Below are 19,539 nucleotides of genomic sequence, written 5' to 3'. Positions count from 1 at the left end.
ACAAAACTGATTATGACATTTATGGCCCGGTGGAACTGCTGAAGATTCCAAACCAGTTTAAGGTTTCTTTAAGTGACTTTGTCGCACCCAGCACATTTTCTGATGATTGGGACTTTGAAACTGTTAACAACATGATGACAGATTTAGAAATGTCAGCTAAATTTAGAGAACATGAATACCTAGAAGGTTCATCAGATTATGAACAATGTTTTGTTTTAATCATTATGTTCACCATTATTTGCATTAATCTGCAAACCCTAGAAATGTCTTTACTTATAATCAATGGGAACATTGTCCAACGCCACCAAGGGATAGCTCAAAAACATTTTATGAAAAATTCCATACTTCTCAGGGTTTAATGTTACAAAGCCAGAAACGTTTTATTTTAGAAATATAAATAGGACAGGAATGAAAACAATGTTGACCAATACTAAACAAATTTCTTCTGCAAACTTTTATGCTCAGCTGTCTATTCCAAGATTTCTCTAAGGGTCTAATCAGCTCCGCACCTTGGTTTTAGAATGAAGGACGTCTTGTATCTCTCTCTCAGGACTTGATTTCCCAGTAACCCGCAAGGGTAGCCTGGAAACACTGGAGCTGGATTTCTCGGCAGGAGAGAAGACAGCGTCTCTCAGTGTGTCAGCTGGAGGGTCGGCTTCCTTCGGCACTTGCTGCAGCAGGGCGCGTCGGGCAAGTAGATAGTCGAACTGCTCCAAACCACTGCGTGTTTGTCTGGGCAAATGTAGGCATATTTATCCCTTGAAGGTGCAGAGTTTGACGTATGATTGAACATAATAAGTCATCTAAGACTCTTTGAAAACTCCATGATTTCCTAGATAAATTAGTATTCAGGCAAGGGGAAGTCCCTAGCTGCTGAAGGCGGGTTTTTCTAAGAAATAGTTATTGATTCTCGGTTCTTAGTGGAAGTAGCCATGCTGTATTTGGGCTGCATAGGCTCAGTCTAAATATGGTAATGATTTCTGTGCCTATATAAGGATGGGGTAATTTATACCTATATATGGGCATGAATCGGGAAAATTACACTAGGGTCCTAGATTCCTACACAACACTATAAGGTGCATTAAATAATATATATGCACGCACATCACACACACATACACACACACACACACACATATATATATATTTAGAGAGAGAGACAGACAAGCTTGAAATGTATGATAAACTTGATTGATTTTAGTTTATGATTTTCTATAATGTATTTGAATTGTTTTAAAGAAGATACTGTATGATGAATTGGAGCATTTTAGTGTGAATTTATGTATTCTATTGTAGGCATCATTTTAAGACAATGTCAGTGATCATATTTCTATAAGATGTATGTTTTAGAAGTAAAGAGCCTCATTTACGGAGCCCTTTGTGCCGTCGGAACATCACTTTTTGTGACATTCCGTTGCCCAGGAGCCTGCCCCATATTTACGAGGCAGCACTAAGCCACTTTTTTTGGCTTTAAGCTGTCTTGTAAATATTGTCCCCTTTACTGCCGTTAAAGGGGCGTGCAATGGGTGTTGCTGGGGGCGTTCTCAGCAACATCCATGGCATTTTGACACGGCCCCAGATTTCCGCGATATTGTAAATCTAAGGGAGCACCAAAAACATATGCCTCCCCAGGGGAGGCTTAAGGGAGGCACAACGAGGAGAAATATCTTTATTTCTACATGTTTTTCCTTTTTTCTGTGTGTGTGCTGCATTCTGCAGCACACATAGAAAAAGGGAAAAGCCTCTTGTGATTGTTTTTGTGCAGGAAGGTTTCCTTTCCATCACAAAAACAAACATTCCGTCAACGCAGTCACACTTGCACCATGGTGCAAAGGTGTCTGCGTTGGCACGCCAAGCCCATTGTGCACCAGCGCATAGGAAAAGGACAGGAATGCGCCGTATCTCATAGATACAGCGCATTCCTGCCCTTTTCTTTTACCGTACGGCAGCACAGCAGGAAGGTCTGCGGTGCTGCAGTGCGGTAAAACCTCATAAATGAGGCCCAACGTATTTAACATGTCAATGCTGCCATAGAATGTGCAGAAATGCACTTTCCTGTAATATCCTATAGCATGAAAAAAGGAAACTTGTTGTTTTATGTATATCTCCTTTCAACAGATCACTGTTCCTTACAGACTGGCAGCTGTAATAATGCTCTAAAATCTGCCTTCCATCTTCCCTACGGGCTCTGGCAACAGGCATTATAATGTCACATCTCAACTGTAATAACTTATTACACTGCATCATTCTTTTACAGATGTCTTTTAGGGATGTAATAACTGTAGTATGATAAGGAAATAAGGGTCAAGCTTTATACAGGATGTGCAAGCTCCCTTTATTTTAATATGTAGGGAGCTTGCACATCATGTATAAAGCGTGTCCCTTATTATAACAGTATTATTCATCCTGTAATTCCACCCCCATACTAAGGACAATGTGGCAAAGGAGGTGCAACATCGCATGCCTTTTGGGTAATATTGCTGTCAGTTATTAATGCGAATTTCCTACAGCAGGTTGTTAGATTTGTTGTGTGTTAGTGGTAAGAATATACCACACTTGAATGCCTCGCTTATCTGATAAATTAGCACCACCATCCCCACTTTTCCATCTTTACCTGAAGCAGCTTCTTACCCCAAACCCCTCCACCCTGCAGTTTCCATGTGCTGAGGGCATTTCTATAGTTTCCAGAACACAATCTTAGTGATGCCACACAGCACCACTCATAAAATCAATGACAGAAAAGTGGAATTATATAATACTGAATTTTATTTTGAAAATCTGTTCACAAGAAGAATTACATGAACATACAAGACACAACGCAACACTACATTTAGCCAGCCCTAATGTATAATCTAAGATCTAACTGCAGAGTGGTCTAGGTGTGGGCAAAGTCTTAAAGTCCTCATTCTGACCACATAGCCCATCCCTCATAAATTCTTTAATCTGCAGAAGAGAGACACTGTGTTAACCCCCATGCTTCTCTTCCATCCTCTCCAGCATGATAATTCCTCTGAGGGTCATGAATGCGCCTCATATTGTGTTGAAGACTTCTAACCGATCATGTTGTCTCCTCATGCAGCTCTAGCAAATGTTGATTTATTTGGGATTTCATTCATCTTCCTTTCAAAATCAGGTCCTGTGGTTCATGTACGAGTATCAGATTATTTGTCTAGTACAACAACAAAGGATGGGTACCTATTGTCTTGTGTGGTTCCCTACACCAGTGGTCCCTTCGAAGTCCATCAGGTAGCATATTTGTGGGTTGGTGGGTGGGTGATTGTCCAAGGTATGTTCTCTTCTCATCATAATCGCACACACCTGAATATTAATACAGATCTAGCAAACATATAAGCCAACTTGCCCTATCTGAGTTTTAAAAAAGACAGCAAAAATTGGGGTAGGGCCTGCTATGCCCCTAGCAGAAACATTATAACTGAGGACTCTATTCCATATCACTTCCAGTTACGAATTTGTTGTAGTCTTACTCTACTGGATGCAATCCCTCTATGGTGTCTCTCTGCATTGCCTGCTCAGCCTGCTATGATGTCATATAGAATGTTAGAGTGGTTTTGTATGTGGCAAGATCAGTTGGTGAGATGGGCTGAGCAGAGTGGACCTTGCTCCTGGTGGGGCAAATGGCAAATACCTAGGCATATACTTAAGTGTTCATATAAGCTAATACTGATGTATTGATTAGACTTACCATCTTTCTATACTTATAAATAAATATACTTAATGGACTAATAGACTATGACTACCCTGCATCTATGATTACAATACTGGCGACGACGAGGAAAACCTACGTGATCTACATTGATTGAACTTGAACATATGGAACTGGAGAATCACAGGAAAAGACGAAGCTGAAACTCCCAGAATTAAAGAAACATAAGAAAAGAAGTAACGCGCAAAGTAGAAGCAAACTGGCTCTCCACATGCCCCACCAGTGACCAAAGACCGGTCGGCCCAACGTGGATGTGCCAGTGATCTCCAAAGCAGACAGGGTAAGCGCAACATCGTTTTATTTGGGAAATATTAACTGCAGCAAATGTTTACCTTTTTGGAAAGTACACGCAGCTTTTGATCGTTTAGAAGAAGGGTTAATCTGATGTTCACTGACTTGAAAAAAAACACGCAACAGATTAAAACGGCGCATGAAGTAATTATTTCAAAGTACAGCAGCACCGTGTGACCTGAAGCGCTGTGGGAGCGTAGCGCTGTGTGTGCTGAAGCGCTGTGGATTATATTCAAAGTACAACAGCGCCGTGAGACCTGAAGCACTGAGGGAGCGTAGCGCAGTGTGTGCTGAAGCGCTGAGGAAGCGTAGCGCTATGTAAAATGAAGCGCTGTGGAAACGTAGCACTGTGTGAGCTGAAGCGCTGTGGGAGAGTAGCACTGTGTGAGCAGAAGCGCTGTGGGAGCGTAGCGCTGTGTGAGCTGAAGCGCTGTGGGAGCGTAGCGCTATGTGAGCTGACTTCATATGCCTCCACAAAGATTTGGATTTCTTGACTTTCATTGCCGGTAGAGAGATTTTACACCTGGCAAACGTATACGCGTCAGTGATTGTGGCGTCCTGACATTGGAATAGACTTTGTATCGTAATATTGGGCCAGCGTTTCTTTCAAGTCCACCAACTCACCTTCTCTCGAGTCGGTGACGGTTGGTCAGCGGTGCTTCTCCTCCTTCCCCTGTTAGAATCCATCTGATGACGTCTTTGCGGTTCATCAGAGTGTTAGTGATGGGGATTCATGGGTAAAAACGAGACCCATTTCCTATAGAAAGCGACGCTCAACGACGCTATGGCGGCCATTTTGGGACGTTGGGATGGATTCCTTTTGTCATCCTCAGTTCACGACGTTTCACATCCAAGCTTGACTAGCAGATACATCGCAAGCGCATCTCATTTACGTGAAGGCTAACTCTATTATAGTTGTGGCAAACTTGTTTTACATGCGCAAATCCAGATTTACAAGCGCTAATGAGGATTTCATGATGATTCTACACTTCCCGTGTTGATGATGCTGCTTGTGGCGCAATTCTCTACCTACGCTGGATTTTACCTGCAACATTTTAATTTTAGATAAATGAATAGTGAATTAGACTTCCATGGATCTGATTTTCTGTTTTGCTGACTGGACTTTCGGGTGAGGTATCACTCATCTTCATGGACTGGACTTTCGGGTGAGGTATCGCTCATCTAAGACTACGGTGACCACGTTTATTGTTTTAGTTTGTTATGTTCTATTTACCATGTGATTTTAATATCTGGATGGGGTCATGTTGCAATTATATGTTTGTTGTGACGTTGGTAGTAGTGTTGTTGTTTTCGTGGAGGAAGTCGCGAATCTTCCCGTATTCACAACATCCCTTTTTGTCGACAGCTCAATGGAACATGAGACATTCTTAATTTGCTGGTCAAATGTAGTTTGTTTTTTTGTTTCCTGGAGTTGTAGTTGTTAAGTGTTTGTGCGATATATATTGACTTTGGTGGAGTGTCCCTCATCCAGTTGAACATGTGTATCACAAATTTTAAAGTTTCCTTATTTTAGCATGTCGTAGGTCTTTTGTATCCACATTTGGTTTTCCTAGGGTTCAGTTTTCCCTAAATATGTTTGCTCTAGGTTGAAAGAAATCTATCTGATGTTTGCCATGGGCATGGCGATTTTCAAATTTTGTTTCCTTTGGGTGTTACAATCCCCAAAATTTAGAATAACTTGGAATTGTTTTTTTTTCTCTTATTTTGTTGTCCTTCGGGTGAAGGAGTGCCCAGAGTGGGTTACCTTTGGGCTGATATAGCTCGCAGTATGTTTGTTTGAGTAATTGTTATCCATTTATAGTTGGCATGGCATGTTTGTTTTGTTTTAGGGTGACCCGTGTCACGTTTGCCGTGAGTTTTAGTACCCAAAAATTTAACAGTTTTTGTTTTACTATTACCTTTCTATGGGTGTTGGACCTGTCATATGGCGTTTATTTACAACATGTGGTGTGTTGCCTTTTAAAAACGCCGTTGTTTTTAGTTTTTTGATTATATCTTTTGTCTAGCATTCCTTGTTTTTCCTTATCTTATCTGAGAATAGAGTGTTCTAATTGTTTTAGTAGTGCATCCTCCTTTCTGTCTTGTGCATTTTACCACCTCAATGCATGTTGAGTAAGGGGGAAGGATAAGTGTATGTGCGTTATCAAAGGAGAAGGATGAGTTGTATGGTATATTTTAATTCAAGCATTTTTCCTCTCTTTTGTTGTTCCACTACACTATTTTGTTCCACTATATTATTACCTTACGTTTAACTGTTATTACTTCTTATGCTTCACATGTGTCCTACAGTTTCACACTCTCTCTCTTTGTTTTCCATTATTATAATGGGGGAGATGTGTTGTAGTCTTACTCTACTGGATGCAATCCCTCTATGGTGTCTCTCTGCATTGCCTGCTCAGCCTGCTATGATGTCATATAGAATGTTAGAGTGGTTTTGTATGTGGCAAGATCAGTTGGTGAGATGGGCTGAGCAGAGTGGACCTTGCTCCTGGTGGGGCAAATGGCAAATACCTAGGCATATACTTAAGTGTTCATATAAGCTAATACTGATGTATTGATTAGACTTACCATCTTTCTATACTTATAAATAAATATACTTAATGGACTAATAGACTATGACTACCCTGCATCTATGATTACAATAGAATTTTTGATTAGAGCCCCAATGCAGTCACAAAGTCAGGGGAGGAACAGTCACAGGTGCACAAGCTTGAAGAATGTGAGATTCTCTAACAGTATGTCAGAAGACCTGACATAGGTATAGATTTTAACACATGGAAGGTTCCCTGAAAATGTGTTAGCAGTATTGAGCACTAAAATGGCTGGTGTTGAAGTGAAAGTGCTTCAGTTGATATACAGCTATTGTAGGTAGTTATAAGATTGTAACAGGAGGACATTCATACTGTACCTAAAGCAATTCTGAATCATGGGCCCTTTCTTCTATCCCGGGGCCCTCTCTGCCTAGCGGGGTACAGCACAGATCTGATATGGGTGAGGCTGTAGTGTGCCACCGAACAAAGGGTCCATGTTAACATGCTTCACCCCTTCGGGAAGCCGGATGTTCAAGCCCCGGAGGAGGCTTGTGATGAAGATGAAGAGCTGGATCCTGGCCAGCGTCTCCCCCAAACACACATGGTGTCCTGCATGATGAAGAACAAGAACATTACAGTCACTTCTCTTATAGCAATCACATGCAATGTTTAACATACATAATCCTCAATAACATGGGAGAAGGCATATCCCTGATGTGGGGTGGGCAAGGTGCATAGGAGCGCAGAGGGGGGAGACTGCAGTGTGATAACTCAAAACAGCTCCGAATGCAGGTAGGCATCTCTTGACATCCAGATTTTGGTACAGATTTACTATGAATTTGAGTCGATTGTGTCCGTTTCATGGCACAGACCAGACGCAAAATCCTATTTGTTATTTACTAAGCAATGCAACGTTTATTTTAGTGGCTTTCCTTGGTTTAATAAATAAAAAGGGACAGCAAGCTTGTGTTACTTTGTACTGGATAGGTGGATTGGATAGTATTGTTTTTGTGCAGGAAGGTATTCCTTTCTGCTCAAAAACAATACTGCTTCTAACACAGGCACCCTTTGCTTTGGCTCTAGGCAGCCTCAAGTGCGCCAGTGCAGAAAGAGAGCTGAAGTGCGCTATAGGTTAGAAGATATGGCACTGGTGAGCCCTCTCCCTTCTTGCAATGCAGCATGACAACTTTGCTTGCCATGAACTTTTAATAAATATGCCCATTTGTGCTATGGTTTCCTTGCATGACCATCTCAGGTCTTTTCTCAAAAACATTTTAGTCGGAAATGGTCTTTTTAAGAATAGGCCTTGCTGTGCTTTTCTCCAGCAAAAAAACAATTCTTGCAGCAATATATTTTAACCCTCAACGTTTTAAAACTTGGCAAACATCTTTAAGTTACATGTTCAGATCTTCAGAAATTACTCAGACAGCCTGAATCTAGAGTAAATATTGGAGAAATGAGGAAACATGCTGAAATCAAAGATGTTACCATAAAAAATAAGTATTCTTTTGAGTTGTGGGTTAGAAGTGTCTTTGAGAATTGTTGCAAGAAACACTTCAGATCTGAGAGGGAAGGCTGGGAGGACAGGAAGAGTACTTCATACAACAATTACTGCATACCAGACAATTTTCTTTGCACAACTCACACTTTGTAAAAGCTGGTGAAATGTGTGTTGTGAAAAATAGCAATATTGCAAATTCTCAGTTTGAAACATTGGAATTACCAGTTACTCCTCATTCCAGCCTCTAGAACTCAGAATACAAGAATAATATTGCACAAGAGAAAATGGGGCCTGCGGTATCTGCATTCCCTCAGCTGTATTGCAACTCCTTGAGAAAGGAGAGGGGTGTTGTACCAATCCTCACCCCTACCTGCATTTGGACAAATAAGGGGACATAGCTATAAGCTGCCCCTATGTATGAATTTGGACCTCCCCCAGCCCCACCTCAATGTAAAATAGAGACTGGGTGGGACATTGATGAAACTCTTCAACTCGTATGGAACATATTCCTCCACCACCACTGCTGAAGGTTTGGAATGAGTGGACCAGACACAGGGTAGTCTAGGGGTGAAGGTCTTTGTTAATGTGATCTCTCCCCCACAGGTGAAGCAGGCAGATGAGAAAGCTGCATGTTTGTATGTATGTAGAACTTATCTTGCAGTAGTCTAGCTGGGGAGAAAAGGACTCTGCAGGCATACGTATAAACAAAAAGAACAATGTTGGAAGAATGGAATTTTTTAAGACGTGTGATGTCAACCTTAACTACTGATGAGCAATGAATTTAATATACCCTTTTAAAAGGAATGCATACACTTTGCACCTTGGACCAGTACTCAAATCTGCTCCTGCATGAGTCAGACCAAAACCATGCAAAGCTCCACCAATCCAGACCCCAAAACACAACTGGAGTAGTTGTTTTCATTATGTTTTACTTCTCCTGCAAGTTTTTATGTACTTTGCAAGGGCAAGATGTGGAGGTGTTTGCTAATACATCACATGTATCACTCACCTCTGACTTTATTTAATTTAGAAGAAAAACTAAAACCTTAAACTGCCAGTACCATATCAACTTAAACAAAAGGCAGAGCGACATCAGGCAGGTTCAAGGAGGTGGAGAATGAGATTTCTTGATCATAATATATTAGGGGCCTGGTTTAGAGTTTTGCAACATGATACGAAATAGCAAATGCAATGGCATACAATGCCTGCCAAACCCTCAGTTTGCACAGCTCATTTAGAGACTGGTGGACCTTAAATATTCCATAAACGGAGCTCCGTTTCCTCCATCATTCGAAAACTTCTTCTAACAGCCCAACGGAGTAGGGGTCACCGAGGAAGAACATTAAACCATTCCATCTGTCGGGAGGATGGTGTAGTTCCTTTTGTTCCCTGTCCATCACGAGGACAGGGAAAAAATACAATAATGACTCCCACACCTCAGAGAAAACTCCCATGGTGTGGTAGAGATTATATTTTTGTTTTTTTAGAAACAAATTTGCCTGGCAAAAATTTGTAACATTTGGTGGACAGCTGTTAAAAATGACAGCAGCCCTCCACCAAAGTTTTAATGAATTGAAAGGAACCAGTATGACAACAGTGGCCTCCAAGGTACAGAGATGACTGCTTGGCCAGTTGTCATCTCGAAATTTGGCAGATGAAGTACCATTATGATGAAGGAGGTAAAGTCCTGCAATACCCTGACGAAGCTCTGTATCAGGAACTAAATCTCTTAAACCCTCACTAGGCGTACCTGCAGAAAAGGGTAAAAAGGCCTCCTTGTTCATGAACTTCCCTTCTTTGTCAAGGAAATGTCCTGGATTGAATTGTTGAGGTGTCTCCCAGTGGCCAGGATCAAACAGAGCAGAGGAAAGATTAGGTAAGATGAGAGAACCCTATGAGGAAAAAATTGGTTATTGGATTAGAATTACAGGCAAAAATTTTTACTATTATATAATTTATTTTTAACAGTACAACTCTCCCCAAGGTAGGTGTCAGTGTTCTAAGCTCTGTTCTGAAAAGGTCGGAGTTGGACGGGTGTCTTAATCTTTCAAGACTCCAAAACTCATGCAGTAATCTAAGTGGGTTTAATAATGTTCATTGAGAGTTTAATGGGAAGATGACTATGGAGTCATACAATTCTGGGAAATGATAATGGAGAATGCTTTGAGGTAATACATGATTAATTTGAACATTTGAATGGCACATCAAAACAGATAGTGGTCCAAGGGAAATTCAATGTCTTTGAGAAGCCAGGGAGAGCCCTCCCCCCCAGGAAATAGACCAATAGGTCCACTATGATCTCCTTTTTAAAAGTAATCTGCTTGATGGGTTTTTCCCCATGAAAGCTCTTGCTGGCTTGTTGTGCAATATGTTTTAGAGAATACCCTTATCAAGATTCCTCTCGCAGAGCAGGTAAGAGTGTGCAGATGGGTTAGAGTTTTTTTAGGAAAATTATGGACAGATACTCTCTGGCAGAATTATTTGGATTATGCGGTGTTCAGTTCATAAAAATGTAGGAAAGTTGATCTCAGCACTAGAAAATACATTTGATTCATTGGCAATCCTTAGTAACACAAGGGGCCGTCAAGGTCCCTCCAGAAATGCTAACTGAAAAAGAAGTGGCATAACAGGAATGATGTGGTATGACATTCAAGAAGAAGCATGCACATAGAGTACTAGAAGGAAATTAGAAGGAAATTAAGATTGTTGAGAAATAGATAACAGCAAGTTTAGATGTCCAAATAGCAGTCTCTGGAAACTAAGGTGACCCCACCTGTTAAGATGCAGAAGAAGAAGTTTAATTTTTGGACACGTCATTTCTGATTTCTCCAACCCACAAGTCTATAGTTGCCTGCCTCACTGGTCTTAATTTGGATGAGTAACTTCTACAAAAACATTTTAAATGTCCATTTCATACTCTACTTCATGTGTGAGGTGAGTCTAGAATGATACTAATGGCAAAAATTGTAAACTCTGCCACTGCACCAGCTCGTAATGCTGATGATTAGTTAATTTTCATGGGATAAATACTGGACTTTTTTCTTGATATCCTGCCTCACAATGCTAGTGAATTTACCTTGCTCGTTGATAGATGCCATAAGTGTCAGCCACAATGTTAGTTCATTTGCACCTTGCCTTATGGTAAACTATGCTCAATGTTATCTTTTTTCCTCACAATAATGCATTACCAATACACTGCCTGATGATAACCCTGCTCTGCCTGCTTCGTATTCTGTCTCTTAGTGCTGTTCTATAGGTTTCTCAATGCAAATAAGTACCTTCTCAATGATGAACCCCTGTAATGAGATCTCCTTTGCATTAAACCTAAGACCACCGACAGGTACAATGTTGCTCATGCGCTGTATCTCGTGAATCACTGCATTGGTGTAGGGAAGCCTTTTCCGGTCCTCATAATGAAGGATCTGGGACCCTCCAAGGACATCCTCCAGCTCTTTGTGAACATTCTCTAGAGAGAGATATTGACAAGGATCAGGGAACTAGTGACATTCTAACCCACTTATGTCTACAACTAAGATTGTTTTTGCCAGATAGTTGACAATGTAAGCCCATCCAGTCCTTCAATCCATCCTAATTTAGAACAACTGAGCTCAAGCAAACTCATTGGAACGCAACTATGCTCAGTTCAATTCAAACCACCCAAACCTAATGACATATGATAAAAACCACCATCCAAGTGCCGATAATATGTTCTTTCATTTGAATTAAGGAAAAGACTGGCACTCTGGGAGTGATTTCACAAATTTGTTTATTACAATGCCGCAAGGATTAATCACATCAATGAGCATAGTTGTACAAAAACCTTGGTCACAATGTGCATAGCCATCTTTGATGGGGCTTTCTATCAATTGTAAAAAAAAAGTGAAAACACACCATCATACAAACACGGAAAACTAAACATATTTACATAAAACTAAGAAATCATTTGAGCACAAAATAATTCATAATCAATTTACATGCTCAATTTTAAGAAATGAGAAACAACTCTAAAATCATCTCCTTTCAAACTCAGTATTAACTCAATAAACCATCAGTATTCACTTGTATTAATTCATCAAACCCAAGTGGGTTAACTTTTAAACAAATTGACCCACCAAACTCAACAATATTTATCAGGCATAAATCTTAATTAACAAATATTCACATAGGATATGCCTCTTGCCAAACTAAATAAAATAAATAATAAGGTATAATAAATTAACAAAGTTAATTATATTCCTTTTATCTCCTTAGCTACCCTCATGTCCCAGTGGGCTACCATGTCCAATCTCTGATGTATAGTGGAAGTGCACTGGGGCAGGAGGTCTGATCAGGAGTTCAAAGAAATATAATTATTGTATTCACTTATAATACCACAATAAGAGTAACATAGTTTTTTTTGTTGATAATTTTTTTGTTATTGACCAATTTTTTTTATTTTATTTATTAGACTAGGCCCTTAACCCAACCCCAGTGAGTGCACAACCTTCTTTTTAAAATAAAATTGGTGGGTTTCTCCCCCTTCTTCCGGAATGATACCAATCATCCTGTACAGTTTTATACTTTTAGGTGCCTAATGTGCTAATAATATATGATTTAGTACTCTCTTTACTCTTCTACCTTTATAAACTTCTGCTGTTTTTTCTTTTAATTTATTAAACATTAAAAAAGAAGCGTTTAAGATAAAAAAACAATAAGATAAGTATAAAATTTTCAAGAATTGGTATGGTTTTACCGGAGAGTTATTGTGAGCTCTTGAAATAGGTGGTTGCAGTGGTATGCCATGAGAGAAAGCAGTCTGTCAATAAAGTTTTCACTTTATTAGCAGCTAATGGCACAACATCAATGTGTTCAGTGCATGAGCTAGCAAATAGTTTGAGGTCTTCAATACCATTGGAAAATGATGAAAACAGCTAATTTATGCTTATAAGAGACATTCATGAGAAGAGGACTCAGCAATATCTTAGCACAAATAATAGCTATAGAGAAGCCTATAATGACAAAGGTGTATTTACAGTGACTGCTTGGCAATCAAAATACCTATACATATTGGCATTGAATTGAATGGACCTCATATTTGGCTAAGTACATACTCTATTTCTAAAGTTAAATGAGAATAATACATTTATAAACTCTACAATGGGACTAAAATTGGAAAGTAGGTATGTTTTAGCTTGTGTAGCTTGTGTTTTAATTATGTGGCAAGTCAATTATCAGGTTTCTCTTAATTAAACAATCAATATGTAAAACTGTGACCATGTCCTTGGAGTAAGGTTCACTGTTGGCACAGGACTCCTTTTACAGTGGTCAAGCAGTCTCACTATGTAGCCACTTGAGTGAACATCACACTTCATCTCCCATCTGCCACCAGGGCCACTGGAAGAAGAGACAATCAATCTCCTACAAACCTGGGGTGAGTAAATATGTTTTCCTACTCACAACCAGCCAAGCAGTGGTGTGATTGGAGGCAGAAGCGTCAATGCATTATTCAGGTTTTTATCTTCCATTAGTGGGAGGACCATTGTTTCCATAAACAGAAGATAGAAATCTCTGTTTTTCTTTCTCGATAAACTCAACCATGTTCCTGTGAAGCAGCTTCATCATCTACTTATTGAATTGCATCTAAATATCATGCACTGGGGGCTTGTGGAAAGTACTATTTACCCTTTGCCACATAGATCTACTAATCAAGTGTTAAAATCAGGGAGATATTGGCACTGCTGCTATTCAGACTACACAAAGCATAGATAAAGAAACCACTGAATAAAGTGTGTACATTTACTAGTCTAGGGAGGTGATAATATATGTGATGGACCTGAGGCACAAAGCTAACTTACACTTTTGAGTAAGTTTATGCTTTTGAATAAGTTTACTATTTTTTTGGGTATTCAAAAACTGCTTTTGTAGTAACCCCCATAAGAAATAATGTTACATGAAATCAAACTATTTTAAATAGTTAAAATAGTTAAACAGATAAATCAAATAGTGTATATTTACTATTTGATTGTAAAATATTTGAAAAATAATGTAATTATACATTGTTATGAAAATCATTACAATAACGTTAATTAAATCTGTACATCACTTTTATTAATTATTATTGCTCATTAAAAAATAATCACCGCTCTGACTGCCATATTCAGGCCGGAGGCCTCAGCATGGTAAAGAACAGAGAACAATTAAACAATTAATAATTGTTACAAGTGATGTAGAGAATAATTTTTTTTTTTTTTCAAAAACCTTTATTTGAGCAAGCATAGAAAAATACAAGAATGGGCCTACAACCTCACGGGCTGGCCGCTAATAATAAGGCACAAGGCATGAATTAGAAATGTACACCCGTGGTCAGGTACAAATCCAGCACAAAGCATTACTCCCCACATGTCACAGAGCATTTTGAATTTTTATTTTATACAAAAAGCAAAACAAACACTAAAAAGGCGAGTGCACGGTAATTAAGGTCAGCCCAAAGAACGGAGGGGATGGTCCACGAACAGGAGAACATACCCAGAGCCCTGAGGCTCCAACAAGGTCGGGGGGGAAGGGGAGCAGCGGGGAGAATCGAAAATGCAAAAAACAGCATGAAAGAGTTCCGGGAACGCTCGCCTAGGGAGATAAGATAACCTCAGCAGTGCCTACAAGGGGAGGGGTACAGATATCCCCACGATATTCATTCCACTGGCCCCAAATCTTCGTCCACGCCCTGGGTCTGCCCCTGGCCACATAAACCGTCTTCTCACGAAACATGGACCAGTCCATGTTATCCTCCCATTTCGAGACCTCAGGGGGCCTGGAAGCGCCCCAGAGTTGCGCAACATCCCGTTTCGCAATCATGTAACCCAAGGTAGCCCATCTGGTCTGGGCCACAGAGTAGTCAGTGGGCTCCCACACATTCAACAGACATCGTCGAGGCTCCGGCCGCAGGACCACACCAGTCACGGCAGCCATCTCCTCAAGCACAGCAGTCCAGTAAGCCACCACAACCGGGCACTCCCAAAGAATGTGTAAAAAGGTAGCACTCGACCCACAACCACGCTTACATAACCCATCCACGGAAAAGCCCATCGTCACCAGACGCGGACCAGTGACATACACTCGATGAAGGATCTTAAGTTGAACCAAACGGAGACGGGCAGGAATGGCTACCTCCTTGGGAGAAGAGAGTGCCGATTGCCAATCTTCGTCGTCCAGTTCCAACCCATCGCCGACCCAAGCCTCCCGAAGTCGGGCCAATAAGTCCGCCCGATTATTGATCAGCTTCTTATAGATCAGGGAAATAGTGCTATCAGGCAGGTGCCCATCAAGGACACGATCTTCGAGGGGGGAAGACTCGGGCAGGGCCTCATCAGGAGTCAAAACTGAGGCGAGGGCGTGCCGGACCTGCAGATAACGAAAAAATTCCCTACCATTCAAACCATATTCCGCCTGGAGGGCCTGGAACGACTTCACACTACCTTTCGAGCATACATCACCCACCTTACAAATCCCAATCATATCCCAGCGGTCGAAACCCTTGGTAGACCAGAGACAGCCCAAACGTTCCGAGGCATAAAGCGGCGTCGCCAGCGTCAGTCGATCCTCCCATCCCAAACTCACATTCGCGGCTCGCCATACAGTTACCGCAATCCTGGACGGGCCCACAAGATGGCGCCCGGCTGATCGAGAGTAAAGCGCTCTATTAAAGTCCCCACCCGGCAGCTGAAGTCTATCCATCTCGAACGCAGGGTTCCGACCCGGTGAAAACATCACGTGATTAATAGCAGATAATTGGGAAGCCCAGTAATATCGCTTGATATCGGGGAGCGCCATGCCCCCGTCGTACCAAGGGATGGTGAGTTTCGCGAGGGCAATACGTGGACGCCCGTCCCAAATCAATTGCCTTTGAAGACTCTCGATCTCTCGGAAATAGGTCTTGGGGATTGCGTCATAGGAGTTCTGGAGCGCGTAAAGGAACCGCGGCAAGGACATCATTTTAAACAGGGCCGCCCTGCCCAGAGGAGACAAAGGAAGCTTACGCCAACGGGCCACATCCATTCGCAATCTAAGCAACGGGGGGAGGAGATTACGCTCAAAGCGGAGCGAGGAGTCCAACGTAATAAAAATCCCTAAATATTTGAAGCCAGATTGGACCACCTGGATAGGAAGTCTGCTCGGCAACGGGGGCAAAACACCCGAAAGAACATACACGCAGGACTTGGCCCAGTTAATAACAAGGCCAGAGTTGGCACCAAAGGAAGCAAAACGTCAAATAAAACAGACAGAGATTTGCGCGGGGAGGTGAGATATGAAAGAATGTCGTCCGCGTAAAGTGAAACGCGGTCCTCAAAGTCCGGAGACCAGCGAATCCCCTTGAGCGAAGGTTCCCACCGAAGCCAAGCAGCCAATGGTTCCAGGGCGAGTGCAAAAAGCAACGGAGACAAGGGGCATCCCTGACGGGTACCTCTACCAAGGGTGAAAGGAGCCGAAACCCTACCATTGACCACTACTTGTGCCAGAGGTTCTGCATATAATAACTTGATCCAACCAATAAACTCAAGCCCGAAACCAAATTTCTCAAGAGCCGCCCAAAGATAAGGCCATTCCACCGTGTCAAAAGCCATTGAGGCATCCAACGATGCCAAAATGGCCGGCTCCGTCAGAAGCCCCGCCCTCGCAATCGCGCCGTGAAGACGACGTAGGTTCAGAGCCGTGTTGCGATGCGGGATAAATCCGGATTGATCTGGATGGACCAAGCCACTAATGACCGTCAGGAGGCGGGACGCCAGGAGTTTCGCCAATACCTTGGGTTCAACATTTAGCAGGGATATGGGCCTGTAGGAGGAACAAAGATCTCGCGGTTTACCATCCTTGGGGATGACAACTATCGTGGCCAGTCGCTGATCATAAGGGAGAATACCCTGTTCCCGGGACTCCAGAAACATGGCGCGAAGATACGGAGCCACCCTGTCGGGACGCAATTTGTACAATTCAATTGGCAACCCGTTCGGGCCCAATGCTTTGCCCGAACGGAGTGAACGGATGGCAGTAGCTATCACATCAACAGTAAAGGGGGAGTCCAACGCCACACGATCCAAATCGGAAACACTGGGCAGAGCTATATCACGCAATAGAAGGCGAGAGTCAGCCACATCTCTCACAGACACAGGGGTATACACCACACGGAAGTACTCAGCAAAACGGTCAACTATTCCAATCGGGTCCGTCACACTCTCACCACTCAAAGACTGAATCACGGGTACCACACGATTAGCCCTCTCCTTCTTATCCAGCCATGCAAGCAATTTACCCGCTTTGTCACCCACATCATACAAACGTCCCTGTTGCTCCCGAAACATCACTTTAGCAGCATCTGTGACCATGGACTTATAGGCAAACTGTTTCAGACCCAGGGCATGGAGTTTCGCAGACGTGACACCAGATTCCAAAGCATCCTCCAATGCAGAAATCTCTCCCTCAAGATCCACCACCTCTCTATTCCTCGCCCTCTTAGCTTCAACAATAAGGGAGAGGGCCTGCCCACGAATCACCGTCTTAAAGGCCTCCCATAGGGACACAGCTGAGGAAACAGACCCCTCGTTATCCAGAAAATACGCGTCCAAAGATTTAAGCAAAAGGCTGCGTGTCTCGGGGGAGGTAAGGTACCACGGATTGATGGGAGCCACCCGGCCCACTGCCTCCACTCCAACCTCAAAACGAAGCCAGAGCGGAGAGTGGTCAGAGATACCCCATGGTAGGTGTACAATCTCACGCACCGCTGGCGACTGAGCCGCAGGCATCAGGAAATAATCCAGCCTAGACAGACTCCCGTGGGCCCCAGAATGAAAGGTGTACTGAAGCTGAGTGGGGTGCAAGAGCCTCCAGCAATCCACCAAGCCAAAGGTATCCAAAAATCCACCCAACCACTGTTGGGACGCAGGAGTATCTCTAGGGGGGTGGCGATCGTGGAGACCAGAGAACACCGAATTAAAATCACCAGCCAGAAAGAGAGTACTATCAGGGAGGTCCAACAAGACACGGCCCAAATCTGAAAAGGTAGAAGTCTGTAAGCCGGGGGGCACATAGACAGTGAATAAGGAGAGAGCACGACCCTCATAGCGACCCACAAGGACAGCATACCGCCCCCGGTCGTCCTGAATCACATCATCAATAGCCAGGGGGAGGGAAGCCCGAACAAGGATACCCACACCCCTAGAACCCGAGGTGATGTAGAGAATTAATTATAATTCATGTAATAAGTTTTAATAATGTATGTTGCATTATGTTAAATTAAGTTATACTTAACTAATAGATATTACTATTTTTGAAGAGTTTTCAACATAACAAATATGTACTATTTTTACAAATCATGTTTAGAATTAATTTATATTTCTAGGTATTCCCGATTGGGTTTTATTTTAAGTCCCTACCTCCCTTATTTTGGGAAGGTGTTACTATATCTGTGGCTGGTCCTTTGTAGTTCTGGCCTTACTATAATATTGTAATTTGCTAGCAAAGTGTAAGTGACAAGGGTTGGTTACTACAAAGGTTTGTGAATAGCACATTGTAGTACGTTTTTTAGTAGTACTAATCTACAACTACAAATAGAAGCACAAAGTGCAGCTTGTGAATCGGGCCTGAAGTTTGGATGTTTGAAAAGTGTTCATATGCAGCTGACCTATGGGTGCACTGCATCTGACGTATAATTAGAATATAAAGAGAAAATCCTGAAGGAATATTTTTCACTCATTACATCAGTTGTTTGAAAGATTAGTCTGGACTATTTTTAAAGTCAGGTGTAAGCAATACATTAAGCGATTTATTTAAGCATAGTTTTTTCGATACTAAATCACACTGTGATTAATGTTTTTTTTAATATATACAACAACAGTCCCCTTAAATTAGTCCACACATCAGTTCGTAGAGACATATGATAGTGTATGAACCAGTGAGAGAGAAGAGAAAAGTCTCTGTAGTCATGCTGATGGGAAATTATCTGACATATGGAGGCTACACCCTGGTTATATGTTGTTATGAAATCAAATACATCTTTTCAAATTTTTAACAACTTTTATTATCATTAACTTTTTGTGATCTATTAATTGTGCACTTTTTTTACTTTGTTTACTGCTAGAATGACATTTTTTAACATCTCTTCCTGGTGTGTTATGGTGGTCAAAGGTAATGTGATATCACAATTGTGAGAAGAAAAGAGGCTTTATTAAGGTTATGGGGAATATTTACAATAAAGTGGTGAAGCGTGTTGTTAAGCCATGAAGGCTACCGACACTCTGCGTGACTTTAGAATATGGTGCCTGCCTGGAGTCTCCCCTGCGCTGGCGCTAAATGAAGCTGCATAGCGCCACGTGGGCGATAGTGCAAGTGTGCCTGTGTTGGGGGGAAGATTGTTTATGTGCGGGAAGGTCCCCTTCCTGCACATAAACAATCTTGAAATGTCGTTTTGTAATGTCTAAGTGCGCTGCTTAATGCTGCACACA

General features: G+C 41.9%; 1 protein-coding gene across 1 annotated transcript in view; it reads right to left on the bottom strand.

Moving 5' to 3' along the window:
- Positions 1–6,687: 6,687 nt before the first annotated feature.
- Positions 6,688–19,539, bottom strand: part of LOC144791754 (cytochrome P450 2J4-like) — an 88,477-nt gene continuing 75,625 nt past the window's right edge. The window contains exons 7-9 of the mRNA XM_078666524.1: positions 11,347–11,534; positions 9,819–9,960; positions 6,688–7,176 (exon numbers count right to left, since the gene is read on the bottom strand). Of these exons, the coding sequence (XP_078522650.1) occupies positions 6,998–7,176; positions 9,819–9,960; positions 11,347–11,534 (509 nt within the window). The 3' untranslated portion in view covers positions 6,688–6,997. The remainder of the gene's footprint in view (positions 7,177–9,818; positions 9,961–11,346; positions 11,535–19,539) is intronic.

This window comes from Lissotriton helveticus, chromosome 11 (assembly GCF_964261635.1).
Source record: "Lissotriton helveticus chromosome 11, aLisHel1.1, whole genome shotgun sequence".
Taxonomy (NCBI): domain Eukaryota; kingdom Metazoa; phylum Chordata; class Amphibia; order Caudata; family Salamandridae; genus Lissotriton; species Lissotriton helveticus.
Note: the sequence above shows the minus strand (reverse complement) of the source record. Positions and strands in the feature narration are given on the sequence as shown.